General features: G+C 48.7%; 1 protein-coding gene across 1 annotated transcript; it reads left to right on the plus strand.

The window, feature by feature from the left end:
• Window positions 1-4,376: 4,376 nt before the first annotated feature.
• On the plus strand, window positions 4,377-5,342 carry KRP23_5116 (uncharacterized protein; the record flags this gene model as incomplete). Its single annotated transcript, XM_067890152.1, has 1 exon — window positions 4,377-5,342. One exon carries the CDS (start codon window positions 4,377-4,379, stop codon window positions 5,340-5,342), a length of 966 nt encoding a protein of 321 aa, XP_067746720.1.
• Window positions 5,343-14,149: the final 8,807 nt, after the last annotated feature.

The following is a 14,149-nucleotide window of genomic DNA, read 5'->3' on the forward strand; positions in this document are numbered from 1 at the left end:
GACAACATTCTACGCTATAAAGGCCAAGTGCAGATCGTATCTCGAAGACAGAAAGTGGCTGGAACAGGACTGGCGAAAGATTGACTCCGATGTGGACCTTTTTGCCGTTGAAACGGAAATCGAAGGCTTTTCGTCAGATGCTGTTCGTGCACGTCACCAAGCGGTAGCTATCGAGGGTTTTTTCGAAGTTCTGATCCAGTCAGCTTCGCACTTACTTTGTGACGCTGTCTAATTTGGTTATGATCGGGTTCGACAACATTGTCGGAAGCCTGTGCCGAGGCTGGTTGCACGATAGTGTCGTCGATTTCTGTATGGAAGCTGTTGTGTGATCAGTTGGCCAGTCACTATTTCTATCGACGTTGACGGGAGCTGTGGGCTGGCCCACTACACCCACAGCACAGATTTCGGACACCAAGTTCATCGTCCACCCAGTGAATTTGCGTTCAAACCACTGGGGGTTCATTATGATACGTCTGCTCTATAAAGATTATACGGGTACATGTTTACACGTACGAGCCGCTCATCGATGATGAACATCGCGAAGAGATGATGCAGGTTTGGAAAGGAATAGGAGATGATAACGAAGACGAAGATAGTGAAGGGGCAACAGGGTTGATATCAAGAATCGACGTGAGCTTGCTATAGATCTAATTGAGTGGGTTGAAGGGCCGCAACAACCTGACTACGCCAGTTGTGGTGTCATGGTGGTAGCCTAGGCATACAACTATCTTACTGATAGTTTGCAGCTGCAGCAACACACCGTATCCTAGAATGGTGTCTGTGTGATGCGCTTAAAAATGCTGTGGATGGTTGTGTGTCATTCACGAGAGCGTTCCGTATCTGCATGGGAAGCAGACAGAGCTAGTAAGATTCATCAGCTGCTTCTGAATCAACCGTGATAGGCAAAACCAAATTGTATTAGTGTTCGAATACAACATGCCATCTCAATGATGTTTGTTTAGCTTGTTCACCAACACCTCCAATAGAACATCAAAAGATAGTGTATCTTCATGGGATGTACGTTTATCTCCATCAATTAGAGCCTCTGCCAACTCGTAGCTGTGCTCTTCACGCTCTTCAATCAGGGCTTGAAATTCTAGCTCAGCTGTCATTATCTTCTCCAGGCTAGCGCTTATCTGCTCTAGCTTCTCCTTCATGCTCGCAAGGTCAGCAAGTCGACCGCGAATCAGCTCGTATGACAGCGCTTTCTCGTTCATGACAACGAAGAGAGAGAGAGAATCACAACAACAAGATCTCCTCACAAATGTACTGTGCAAACTTAGGGATATGTTTAAATTTGTCCCAGTGGTGCTCCACTTGCTGCCACAGCCGGTTGTCCAGCACCCCAGTAGTTGTAGCCGAGGATTAACTCTCAGCACTACTGCTGGCATTCGTGTCGTTGCTCCTTAAGAACGGGTTGGTGATGTTTATGCCGTCCCTTGATTCACGTTGCCTTGGCTCGCGTCACCTTGGCCGCTGTTGGCTTGGTCAGTAGAACCGCTCATCTTAGTTTTTCCACAAGACATTCTTGGGCTCATAACCTAGCAGATAGCTACGAGGGGGGGGGGGGGGGGGGGGGGGGTGCTTCGGCACTGCGTACTTGGCCTCGTAGACGAACAACTAGATGAGAACAAAATGATCACAAGGAAGAAAACATGCGAATGTATTCATTTCCTGCTCATTACCACATGCTCTTTCACAAGCAACATGTCGTACACGAGGAGGAAAGACCGTCGGACACGTAGCGACACCATCAACCGCCATAAAACCCTTTGCTCTCTCGTGTCCCAACTGACAGCGCGAGGATCATCTTGTCTCCGCTTACATCTGACTCCAGCTGAGTGACATCGTCGCACCATTATGCAGTGCAACCAATACAGCATGCTGCAACATGCAGCTTTCTGCTATCTAGCACGAAATATAAACGGCGGCATTCTTCAACATCATTTGTGTAGGAAGTTAATCCACTCGTCAGTTGTTTCTGTTATTGTGTGTTCTCTCGGCTACATGTCATGTCTTTTCGCTGGGGAGTTTTGTCCGGAGGCCATCCTTAGTACTTCGAATCGATCGTAAATGAAAGACAGATCGCAAAAACACAATTGGGACAGAATTTGACATTAGCTCTCGCTTGAGAACCCATACAATGACGATGACCACTGTGTTGGCTCTTAGTAATCGGCCCAATACCCAACTCTGGAATAAAGATCACAGAGGACTCCGCCGCTCGTTATTCCTGCCATCAGTTATTCGTATGGGACAAAACCCCGACTTACTTGTCTACGAGGTCGCTGAACACACCGCATCAAATGCAGATTCTGCAGCATGACAGTCGTCAGCGGCCGATACAGCTATTCGCAGTTGGCACGAATGCGCTCAACTTCGATCGGCTTCCACCGTGCGCTCTGATTTTTTTTCTCTTCGACGATAAAATTATCAGAATGCACACATGACGACCCGGTGATGCTGTCTCAGTGCTCGTCAGGGTAATCTGCTAGCCTGGCCGATCGCGTTGTCTGACTAGTCTTGTCGTAGGAATGCGATCCTGCTCCGGGACATACAGCATCCATCGCTCGACTGACAGCCGCCTTACAGCGTAGATCTCTACTCCCTTCCATTGACACCGAATACACCACATAACCTACGTGGGGTTGGCGAATTGGTTTAACCAAGAGACAATTAGAAGCAGCATTTTGGTCAATACCAAAGCCGACAGAAGGGATCGAGGCCCACTAGGTATCTAAAGCATCGGCATGGTCTTGCCCACAGTGAAAGGAGGGTTCATCTGGCAGCAATTGTTCGAGTCAAGTTCAGTAGTGAAATCAATACTTCGCATTCAGTCGCATTGACAATCCCCACCCAAGTTCGTCTTGTTCTCCACGGCGGAATTTACAACGGCATTAAGCCCACCGAATCGGCCAATGGCAGAGATAACCCTCCTAGAAAAAGCTTGCAAAGTACTGGAGATGTCTGTAGGGGCCAGAAATCTCCGAATCGACGCGGCTCCCAAATCCAATACGCTGGAGAAGGGACCTATTACAGCGTCAGTAGAAATCTGCACTTGTTGGTTAAGGAGAAGAATGAAAAGTGAGTTCGTTTGCAGTTGTTGTGTGCCTAAGCTGCCTACGCTAACCTTGTGCTTCCTCCTTGTTGTGCTTTCGCAGATCGTGCGCTCGAACGTCGTCAATTCGACTGCAACATCTCGACCGCTGCATTGTGACCCTCCCCAATGCGACTACCATCACATTGCAGACTTCCAGGCAGCATCGGCCAGCTTCCAACAGCGTCATCGAGGAGTGGGCGAGTAGCCGTGTCGACCAAGTGTTTCTGTCTCTTGTTACGCTTGGTTCGTCGCGACGGAGCGCAACTCTGTTTCTTCATTGCTACACACTTGAAATGAATTGCTGGTATAACACATAATCCCAGCAGCTACGTGTTTGAACTTCCAGCATTTTCGACGTAGAGGTTGCAGAATATTCCGCTGGTTGAGATACCCGTCACCAATCCTCCGCACGTCTTGGACGGACGAGGAACATATTTGTGCTGCGTCGGGATAAACCGCACAAACTGTAGCTCCGTTGTCATGGCAACTTTCAGTGGTCGGTACACATTCTTGTAGTTGGCTCGAGCTCGCTCAATCGCCTTAGCCTTCCATCAGCTGTACGACCGCAGGTGCCAACTTGACTGGTCGGTAGATTGATGCAGTACTGGTACGGCGATCATTCGATGTCGCCCCAGTGCTCATCGATGAAAGCCCGCCCTCGTGTACCCTCGCTAAGTCGTGAAGCTGTTGGAAATCTTCTTGCCAGATGCGATTCATCGCTTTCACAGCTGCCTCCTTGGTGAAAATACCTTCATCTCCTTCCGTGAGCAGACACATAACTGGAGCGGGCAGGTCTTCACCGTGTCCGTCGTGTGTGCAATATGGTAGAAGGACCTTCTTCGTCAATATCAACGCGTCCATCAGAGCTCGAACACCAAGATGCGTCTTGTTCTTCGTTGCGAAGTGATCGAGCATCTTGAATTGCAGCATGTCAACGAATTGTCGCGAGAAAGCGTCCGCGCAAGCTTGAACCAAGCCGCACATGCCTTTGAGGAGGAAATAGTTCCATATACACTCGATTTCCAGTTCCAAGACATCGCGAAGGACAGCAGAAAAACTCGACGCCGACTTTGTCGTAATTTGTTTCTGCTGCTTTTGTCGTCTAACAATCCTGGACGAAGTACGTCGCTGCATTTTGATTCAAAGCTTGGAGACTTGGCGGACTATCGAAACTAACGAGAAATTTCATGGAGACGGATCAAAACTGACGTTGAAGCTCCTGTGTGTCACACATAAACGTAAACTTCAATTTCCGGAATCTTTGAGTAGATTGGCAATGGAGAAGAAGCGCCGCGTTCCGACGACTCGTTCCGCGAGCAAGAAACAGAAGCTCTTGGCCAAAGCGAGTGCCGCTCCACGTGGGTCTGCAGTCAGCGGCTTCTGCTTCATTCTGGACCTGGGGTCTGCCTCCGTGTGGGACTTTCTGGGCCCGCAGGACGTGGCCAGCACGCTGCGGTCCTGTCCTGGGCTGCTCTCGCAGGATTTCGAGGACAAAGTGGCGCTGCAGGCCGTGGGACACTTCGCAGTGGAGAACAGGACGCACTTGGGGCGTTGCTGCGAGTGCGACTGGATGCGGCGTCTGGACTTCCACTACCACTCGGAGGACAGATGCAAAAGTGCAGCCCCATTCACAGTGGACTGGAACCTGCCAATTCTCCAGGTCCCAGCAGGTCCTCGAACCTTTTTAGAAGCTTTATTACAGACAAAGAAGCTCATGCAGCCATTCGTGTCGGCGGTGAGGACGCGGGACGCCATGTTCGCCCCGATCGTGTGCCCTTTAGTGTCTGCTAAATGCCCCAAATTACGCACCAAAGCGGCCGTCGCTCGCGCGATGGATGAAATCAGCCAAGGAACAGGGTCGAGATACTTCTACAAGTTCAAGTTGAACACTCAAACGTCCTTTGTGGACTATCTGGAGGAGCATTGGACCGGCATCAAGGACTCGTCCTGTGCGTATTGTGACAGTTTGACGGATTCCATTGTTGAGAGAACGAGGAAGTACACTGGGCTGTCTACCAAGGAGATCGGATATGTTCGTGCAAACTGTGCGAAGCTGTACCGTCCGTTGAAGGCTGCGCTGGAGAAGGATCTGCACTACGTGCGGTTCATTCGACGCCCACGACGTCGGTCGCGTCGGGAATGGACGTTTGCGGGGAGATACAAGGGACTTGTGGCGGGTATCACAGACGGAGCCGTTCTCTGTGGACTCTTTTTAGAGAGTGGCTTCTGGCCCCATGATTAAGGTGGGAACCGAGTATATTTACACCAATATCTCGTGGAGAACCTAAGAATTCGCCAAGAGAGGTTTTGCTTTTACTGGAGCTAGGTAGCTTTCTTAGCAACTTGGCATCAATCAATCACATGCGTTCTTTTGGATCCGCACAAAATGCAAATTGTGCGATGGTTGGCAAGAGCAAGAAGCGCCTCGCTCCCAAGACGACCACGAAGGGAAAGAACAAGAAAAAGGGGCGAATCGCTTGCCTGCCTGGGATAGCTGCCTCGAAAAACTCTCCTGCTGGTCGTTTTTGCCTCGTGTTGGAGCTAGGATCAGCATCCGTATGGGACTACTTGCCTTCTGGGGACGTCAATACTTTGCTCGATATGTTCACTGCTGATTTCACGGAAGAATTTGCCGATGCGATGTCGTTGAAGGGAATTAAAACGTTTGTCGAGGAAACCAGTTCTCACTTGGGGCGGCAATGCGGTTGCGACTGGATGAGAAGTCTTGATTTCGTCCCTCATTCAGACGATCAGTGCGTTGATAAATCCCCATTCGCTTTTGACCAAAATATGCCAATTCTTCAGGTGCTACATGGTGCCCGAGCTTTGCTGAACGCGCTCATCCTAACGAAAAAGCTGCTGACACCACTGCGTAGGCGAGGCGGGGCGACTTTCGTTCCAATGGTCTGTCCTCTTATAACGAAAGACAAGAAGCTGTGTCCGCGCACTGAGACGGACGTGAAGCAAGTGATGAACAGAATTTGCTGCGGCACGGGAACACGCTTTTTCCACGAGTTCCAAAAGAAAAGAGGACGTGCCATTCTGGATTACCTGGACCATCACTGGAGCGGAATCGACGGTTCCTCTTGTCAATACTGTGATAATCTAACGCGTCCTCAGAAGAATTTCAGACGGTATAGTCTGCAAACGTTTGGGCAGCTTCGTACAAACTGCAGTGATGTCTATCGGCCGCTGAAATCTGGTATGATGAAGGACCTCGAGCTGCTCCGATTTGTTCCTCGACCTCGAGGCTTGCGATGGCTTCCGAGTACGCTGAGACCTGGCGTATGCTACGGCCCATACGAAGGGCTCGTAGCAGGCATCACGAAGCACGGGATACTATGCGGATTCTACCTCGTGGACGGGTTCAGGCCATACTAAAAGCATGCAGCGATGTTCAACCAATATTGCGTTGCAAAGGTAGCAAGTTCATTGGAGCTAATCATTCCACTGCATGTACATGTGCATGCCCAGTTGTGAACGCTTTCCGGTTCAATACCAATTGCTTATCTTTATTTTCAGTCGGAATGTACGGCCACTCGCTGCTTTGCTCACCCCATGGGAGGCTCCATGACTTTTTATGAATGGTTGCTTGGGGAATGGTACTGATAACTCGCGAATGAGGGTTTCTTCGTGGTATATACCGTAATGTGTTGTAATACTACGGACAAAAGGCGACTGAGACGGATAGTTTACCATTTATTTTGTCTTTCGTTCAAAATGAAGCAGTAAAACGGGTCGATGTCCTCGCTGACTGTAGCGTGCAGTGTCGTTGACAATGCTTCCAGCTTACTAGTATTCAAGAACACAGACACATGAGATTAGAACTGTTTCCGTGAACTCGATTTGTTTCAACGCTGCCATGTTCAGTAGATGATTAACGGGGACAGCTCGTCTGCGGGGTTTCTTCGCTAAATGTGCATAACGTCAGTTAAACAGAACATGGATGCTCGTCGTTACGGCAATTGTTGTACAGTACTGCACGTGATTCATCATTCCCAAGGCTGTTTTACCTGCTCAATAATTTCCGTGCATTCTCGAATCCAAAACATCGTCATATTCAGTGAAGTACATATGTCAAGAGTGAACCGAGTGGAGATGTTTCCACCAAACACCAGTTTTACCATCTCACGCTCTTTGTTTTCGATACAGCTGTGGAAACTCGAAACCACGATTCGTGCTCGACAACATGCCTATAGTCAGGCGCTTGCTGTCCAACACCGGCTTGCAAGATGGTAGCAGTCGGTATACTTGAGCACACCTTGTTTGAGCTCTTTCCCTCTTGGCTCTTTGCGTTGGCGTCTCTTGTAGCTGTAACAGACTGTCACAGTACTGGCAAGACAATCCTTCGATAGCTTCCCAATGTTGACCCAGGTATGTGATCCCTTCTGCTCTGAAATCGTAAAAGACACGCTCTCCAGCTTTGCGCTGAATGCGATGCATTGCTGGCCTCACTGCTTCCTCAGTGCACGAACTCAGACTCAACTTGTCCTCAAGCCACGCTAGTAGTCGGTCAATCAGCACAAGACCGCGTAGAAAATGCCGTGCACATCCTGGAATGTTAAAAACAGGCAAAGTCTTCTACACGCCGAACGGTAAAATCCCCCCCCCCCGGCAACAATCGTTGAAACAAGGAAAGAAATTCAACTTTCACATCCAGTCATAACCGCCACCGCTCCCCAAGTGTGCATCCTCAGCTCGACAGCTAGTTGGTCAACAGCCTCGAAGGCCAGTTTGTCGACAAGTTCGTGTGATAGCCCGTATGCTAAGACTTCAAGCAGATTGGAAACTTCTTGGAAGAGCAAGTGATCCCAAACTGGCACGGATCCTCACTCCAAAATGTGGCAAATGATACGACCATGAAAATCACTGATAAACTTCTTCTGCTTCTTGTTGTTCCCTACTGTACCACTGCTTCTTTGGGCTTCAGTTGCACCTGCCATCAGAGTGGAAATCCAGACGCGTATTCCACTGCAAGCAACTTCTCAAGTGAGCTCTCCGGAAGAGAAAAAGGTTCAGGATTGAAAACCTTCACATTTGGTTATTTCTCAAAAACACTCCATTCTCCGCGTTTTGTTTTTGATTTTGTAAACGGCATACTGGGGAGGAGCTTGAGATCACGTACCTGGTTGCGAATGATGGCGCTTAGGGCGTTGCTCTCGTTGGAGCAAACGAACAGGTCGCAGAGTTGTGTCGATCATTAAGGCCCACCAAGGGAAAACCCCAGCCTCGAACGACTTCTCGCTACAAACTTGGCAACCACCTCCAGTAGCCTCGGACGATGCTACAACTACTGCTAGAGTACCCAACACTTGCCAGTATGCGGGAAAATGTGGTTGAAGGCCAATACCTTCGAGTGTCGGCGAAAGAAACGAAGGAACTGTGTCGTAATGTGCTTATATGGCAAGATACGCTCGTGGAATGGCTTGGCCAGGATGTTGACAAACGCTCCATACTAAATCTCACTAAATGTGTTGAAAATGAATATTGGGAGGAAGTGCCAGCCACCGATGTGCTAGCCGATTGTCGTCTCAGTATACTGGGGAACGCGCGACTCGTTGGTCATGAAGTGATTTGGAGTGTGATTTTCGCTGCGTTGCGTCCACTGCGACAATATGTGGCTGGATTGGGGATACGCAGACATACACTCGATCAAGCAGGTGAAATCCTTCACGTGGGCGTTTCGAACAGCTCTATACTGAACCGTCTACGCCTAAGAGTGCGCTGCCGCTAGTTTTTGGACAGGTATCTCTATTTGATGGGTTTGAAGATGCGTGCTTTTCGATGGAGGTGTATCCGCTTCCCAGGATTACGACTGATGGCAGCACCAATCCTGAAGAGGTATTCGTCTTCGCGGAGGCAGTACACATTGGAGCGTTGCCCCTGTTAATGTTGGCAATTACCAACGACTTGTTGAAGATTAAGGGTCAATATCTGTGCCTGCAGTCTTAAAAAGATGATTTTCTTCCCGACATCCTGTTCATTGCCATCAGAGTGGTGCAACATCACAACCTAGAAGCATCAGAAGCTCTACGGAGTTTCCGAACGGGTTGAGAATGAAAACTGTGAATTTTGAGCTCCTCAAAAAGTGTTCTGACACGCTATCGGGATTCTTGGGTAGGCAGACGGTTGTGAGAGGTTTCACAGTTTGCATTCTCAGTCGCTTCTTGTCTGTCGCCTCATTGTGTACGACCAATACCCGTTTACGAGATAGAGACCACAAAGAACCCCACCCGGTGAAATGCCTGCCAGCAAACCTTGGTATTTGGTTTCCCCGCGTTGGCCATATTTTGGTCGGCAAATAAAACGCGCGAATCGAAGCTCTTTCTCCATGGCTGCCTTGAGAGGACGATACACTTCCGTACAGTTGGCACGAATTCGCTTGACTGATCTGGTTTTCCACTTCGCGCGACTCGGATTCTTGTAGTGAAGATCTTCCAGATTGTAGCAATATTCACAATCCGAGCCTTCGATGCTGTCCCAGTGTTCGTCAATGAAATCTGGTTTCTTGTATGCTCGCTTGGCTGTGGAATCGCTGAAGAACCGTTTGCCAAATCCTTTGCAGACGCTATTCAGCGCTTTTGTAAGGTCTTCCTTATTGTCAAGAATTGTGCTCTCTTCAGTGATCACGCACACGACTGGAGCAAACATATCTTCGCCGCGTCTGCTGTCGATGCAGTATGGTAAAAGGATCCGTTTTGTTAGTACTAGCGCATTTAATAACTGGCGTGCACCGCCGGGGCTCTGAAGAAGCGCCAGAGACTTGTGCACACCAAAGGGTGCGTCACTACTGCATTCTCCGCGGCGAGATATAAAGTCAAGATTTTGCATCCAGTCACAGGGGCAGTTATGCCCTATGTGTGTTTCGTTTTCCACCGCAAACTGGTCAAGCGCCTTCAACGATACCATCGCTACGAATGCCTCCGATAACCCACCAACACAAACTTGTAAACAATTCGAGATGTCGTCGGCAGCTAGATAATCCAACACTGATGCGGGTCCTAGCTCGAAGACAAAGCACAAGCGGTCTACACCCGAGTTCTTCCGAGTCGCCGCGCCAAGTTTCTTCTTCTTCTTCTCTCGGCCGGGAATTCTGGCCGAAGAGCAGCGCTCCATCTTGATATTCGACTTTGCGCTCTAGTGAACAAACAGTAGGCTTCACTTGATGGATATTGACACAGTCCGTTTAATTGAAATGGGTGGACTAATCTTCAACGGGAAGGTCATTTCACGTCAATTAGACGACCGAGATTGCTCCAGCCTGAAGCAGCAACTCCGGAGTAAAATCGAGCTGAACGCAGCAAGATCAAAAGTCAGCTCACATTTCTAGAGTACACATTCAGGTAGTTGAACACTGGGCCTGTGATGACCATGTGAAGTTGAGAAGTCCAGCAAGAATTGACAAAATTTCGTGTTCCATCATGGCTATCAAGGAGAATAACCTCCGTACGTTCGCTGCATCCGTTCACCTAGTGCTGAGAATAAGCTTTATCGAAGGCAGGATCTCAGATCGGGTATTGGTTGGGCCCCAGCCAAGTTTCACGACAGAATGAGTAGCTTTGTGACCAACCGACAACCGAAAGTTCATCTCAGCAATCAGGGCATTATACATCCATCACCTCATCTCGTGGAAAAACAAATTCTTCTTCTTGATAGCTATGTTGTCATTGGCAACGCCATACTCCTACGCAGATTCCAGCGAAGAAACGCTGGCTACGGCCAGACTTTCTGGATGAACACTAATATGGTGTCGACGCCCCTGCACAGGCCGGTAGAACTTCAAACAGATTTCACGAGCGCGATCAATCGCTGTGCGTTTCCATCTGAAAGACTCTCGCTTCTTGATAACTGCGTTTGCCAAGCTCTCACAGCGTTGGCACTGAGAACAGCATGGAGAAGGATCTTCACCAAGTATGCTTCATCCGTCGGCCGCGTGCTCTGAAAGATGCATGGATGGTGAGTGGCCCCTTACGACGGATTGGTGGCCGGGATATCCAAGGAAGGAATTCTCTGTGGCCTGTATGTCGCAATGGTTCCTCTTAGCTCTTTATTTTTGAAGCAAAAACGCATCCCAGCCGCGGAGCAAAGTTTGTTCAGGGCCCGAGCGATGGCGTCCTTGCTATTGAGATTCAATTTCTTCCCTTCCGTTGGGAGCACTCACCGTCGGCAGCAACGTTACCAGATCATCGTATCCGGTTTCTGAAGAAAATGGCTCCAGCATTTTCGTGGTGAGCACCAACACGCTACGCAGAGTGCAAGCACCTCCCGGACCATGCAGAGTCGGCATCTCTTTATTCACGCAGTAGGCTGACGTAACCTCTGTTCAGAGTGCTGAAGAAAGTCGAGTCCTTGCATCCAGTCACATTTACAGCCTCGTCCTAAATGTGGCTTGTTCAAGGCAGCAAAATGATCGAGCACTTTCAGTGACACTGCATCGATGACATCTTGTTAGAATCTTCCGTGCCCGAACGGAAGTAACTTCAAGACATCTTCAGGGGGGTAGATATTCTCATATCCATATCAATGCAGATCCCAGTCCCAAGACATCCCAAAACCGATTGGCACTGCTTCTGTGTCTTGCTTTCTCGCTGGGCCGTGTCTACACGGGTTTCGTGGAGCTCCATGTCATCTTGATTCACACTTTTCAATTGTGAAGGTCCTTCTGTAGACATCGTTGACGACTCGTAACTACTACTTGCACGTATCATGCGAACGTCGTTGACGACTTCTAAACTTTGTTTATTATCTTTTGTAGGCGCGCAGGCGATATCAATTTTGTTTTGCTTCACTATACCACGGTTTTATTTCCCACAGTACCCCCAACAAGAGACCGCAGAGAATTCCACCCTCAGTGACTCCTGCCACTACTGCTGTTTGTGCAGTAAAAATTGTCGGCCCGTGACTCAGACGACGCCAACGCTTCCTAGAAATTATCACGTGCTGGACGTGCTTTTCCACTATTGCCTTCAGCGACCGGAATAGTTTCGTGCACTCTGCTCGTATTCTGTTTATCTCAGGATTCCAGTAGTTCATCTTGTCCTTCAGACAGTCTGAGTCAGACTTTCACAGTGCTGACAAGTGGAGCAGTTAATTCCGTCCCAGTGCTTCTCGAGATCACTGCTCATCGATCGAGGTCGTAGAAAGAGTGAGTCCCAGATCTTGGGTAGACGATATTAATCGCTTGGGAGATGGTTGCTTTGCTGCGTACGTTTCGATCTCCTCCCACCTCCTTCGTGGTAGATACCGTAATGTGTTACTTCAAGTACTTACAAAGCACGCTCTCAGACAGGATTTGATAGCAGTGGGGGTTTCTTGGGATTAATACTTATACTAATATGAGCTCGGTCTTTATATGGAATTAGTCTTTGCACTACTGAATTATGCGTTAGTATATGGCTACTAATAAGACTACTAAAAAGCCATATACGCTGGATTTCAGCTGCAGAGCTGGCGTTGCGCTTGTTCATCGTCAGTACGCGTTCGCAACCGACTCGTAACAAAATACTCCACTGAGAACACGCGTTCTTGAACGCAGTCGACGAGCTTCGGCCCATACAAAATCTTGCTAAGATCAGCTTTGCAATCGTCGGGTTTTTGTTTTCACTATACTCACAAAACTACCGCGAACGACGACACCAAGGCGACAAGAAGCGAATGTGCTGACACAGCTGCTCAATGTTCTATGCGCCACCTTCCCTGTTGGTGCACAATCTTTATTTTTGCCTACTCGCCGGGTGCACGGCATCCTCGATTGGGTGCTCCGCCGCATACGAGCTCCAATTCACTGCCAGACACTGACCTACTCTCCTGGTTAGGCGAGCTGAGTGTAGTAGCCACTAAATCGCGTCACGTGTGCAGTTGGAAAATAGTGCCCTTTAGATCGCCCGATGCTCTTTGCGTAAGACCTTTCGTCTTCTCCAGGATCTTGTTTATGGCAGACACGGCTGAAAGACGAGTCCGGGACCCGAAGGAAGTTCTTAGCCGCTGTTTTAGTCTAGGAGAAGAGTACACTGGAGAACACCCATGCTAGCGGTTGAGCCTTCTCTGAAGTTGGTACTATACTAATAATTCAAGATAGCACTACTATGTCGCTGACTTTGAAGGGTATGCTTAGTCATAGTCATAGTGCTAATCGTATTAGTACTACCTGATACTATTCGGCACACTACTATCAAACACTGATTACGGGAATAATGTATTACCGTAATACACAGAATCGGGCCCCGATTCGGGGCGTCCAGTGCAATGCAGCTCGCACGACAGACACCACAGCCGTGAGGAAGCTCTAGAAGAATTGAATGGCTCGAATCACTTGCATGTACTTCAGCTCGGTTGCTGTTGTGGTTTATAAAGTAAGCTTTTTTCCACGCTACGTTCTAGTGAGTTCAGGAGCGTCAGAGGGGGAATACGGGAAATGATGGTCGGCAATGGCAGTGAGACGGTATTCTCACACCCACACCCTGAGCAAGAAACGTTCACGAAATTGGTTTGCTTGTCAACTACAGTACGCGAAATTGTGTTTTTTGTCAAAATACGGCCGAATCAAAGTGGGCCGAACTGCAAAGTCCCTGGAAAGCCGACGGTCACACTGAAAGGTGATGATGCACTTAATTACGAAGCTCGAGGACAACTTGGGTCTGTTTTTGGGCTGTCAGCTGACATTGAGCTGTTATTTAAAATATCCAAGTAACTTTACTTGAAAGTCCAATACATGTACAACTAACGATGTAGCCGCTGCAAACATCTCTGTCAACAACAACAAAAAACAGCAAAAATTACATTAAAAAAGGATAGACTCCTTCACATGTTTTGTTATTGGAACGTCAGATGGGGGAATGATGAGCTTGCTGTACGCTACGCGTATACATGCAGTACTACAATAAAACGGGCATTCTCTAAAAGTCAGGCAATAAAACACGAAGGTCCCGTCGCAAACCTCCTCCTTGGCGAATCATTCAGCATGCCCGCCGCGAGCATGCTTACTGACCGTGGCAGACCGCCATTTCGCAATTCGCAATCGCTGGAAAGACTTCGCCTCGCTCAACTATT

Source organism: Phytophthora ramorum, assembly GCF_020800215.1.
Source record: "Phytophthora ramorum isolate Pr-102 chromosome Unknown Phyram_PR-102_s0004, whole genome shotgun sequence".
In the NCBI taxonomy this organism is placed as follows: domain Eukaryota; phylum Oomycota; class Peronosporomycetes; order Peronosporales; family Peronosporaceae; genus Phytophthora; species Phytophthora ramorum.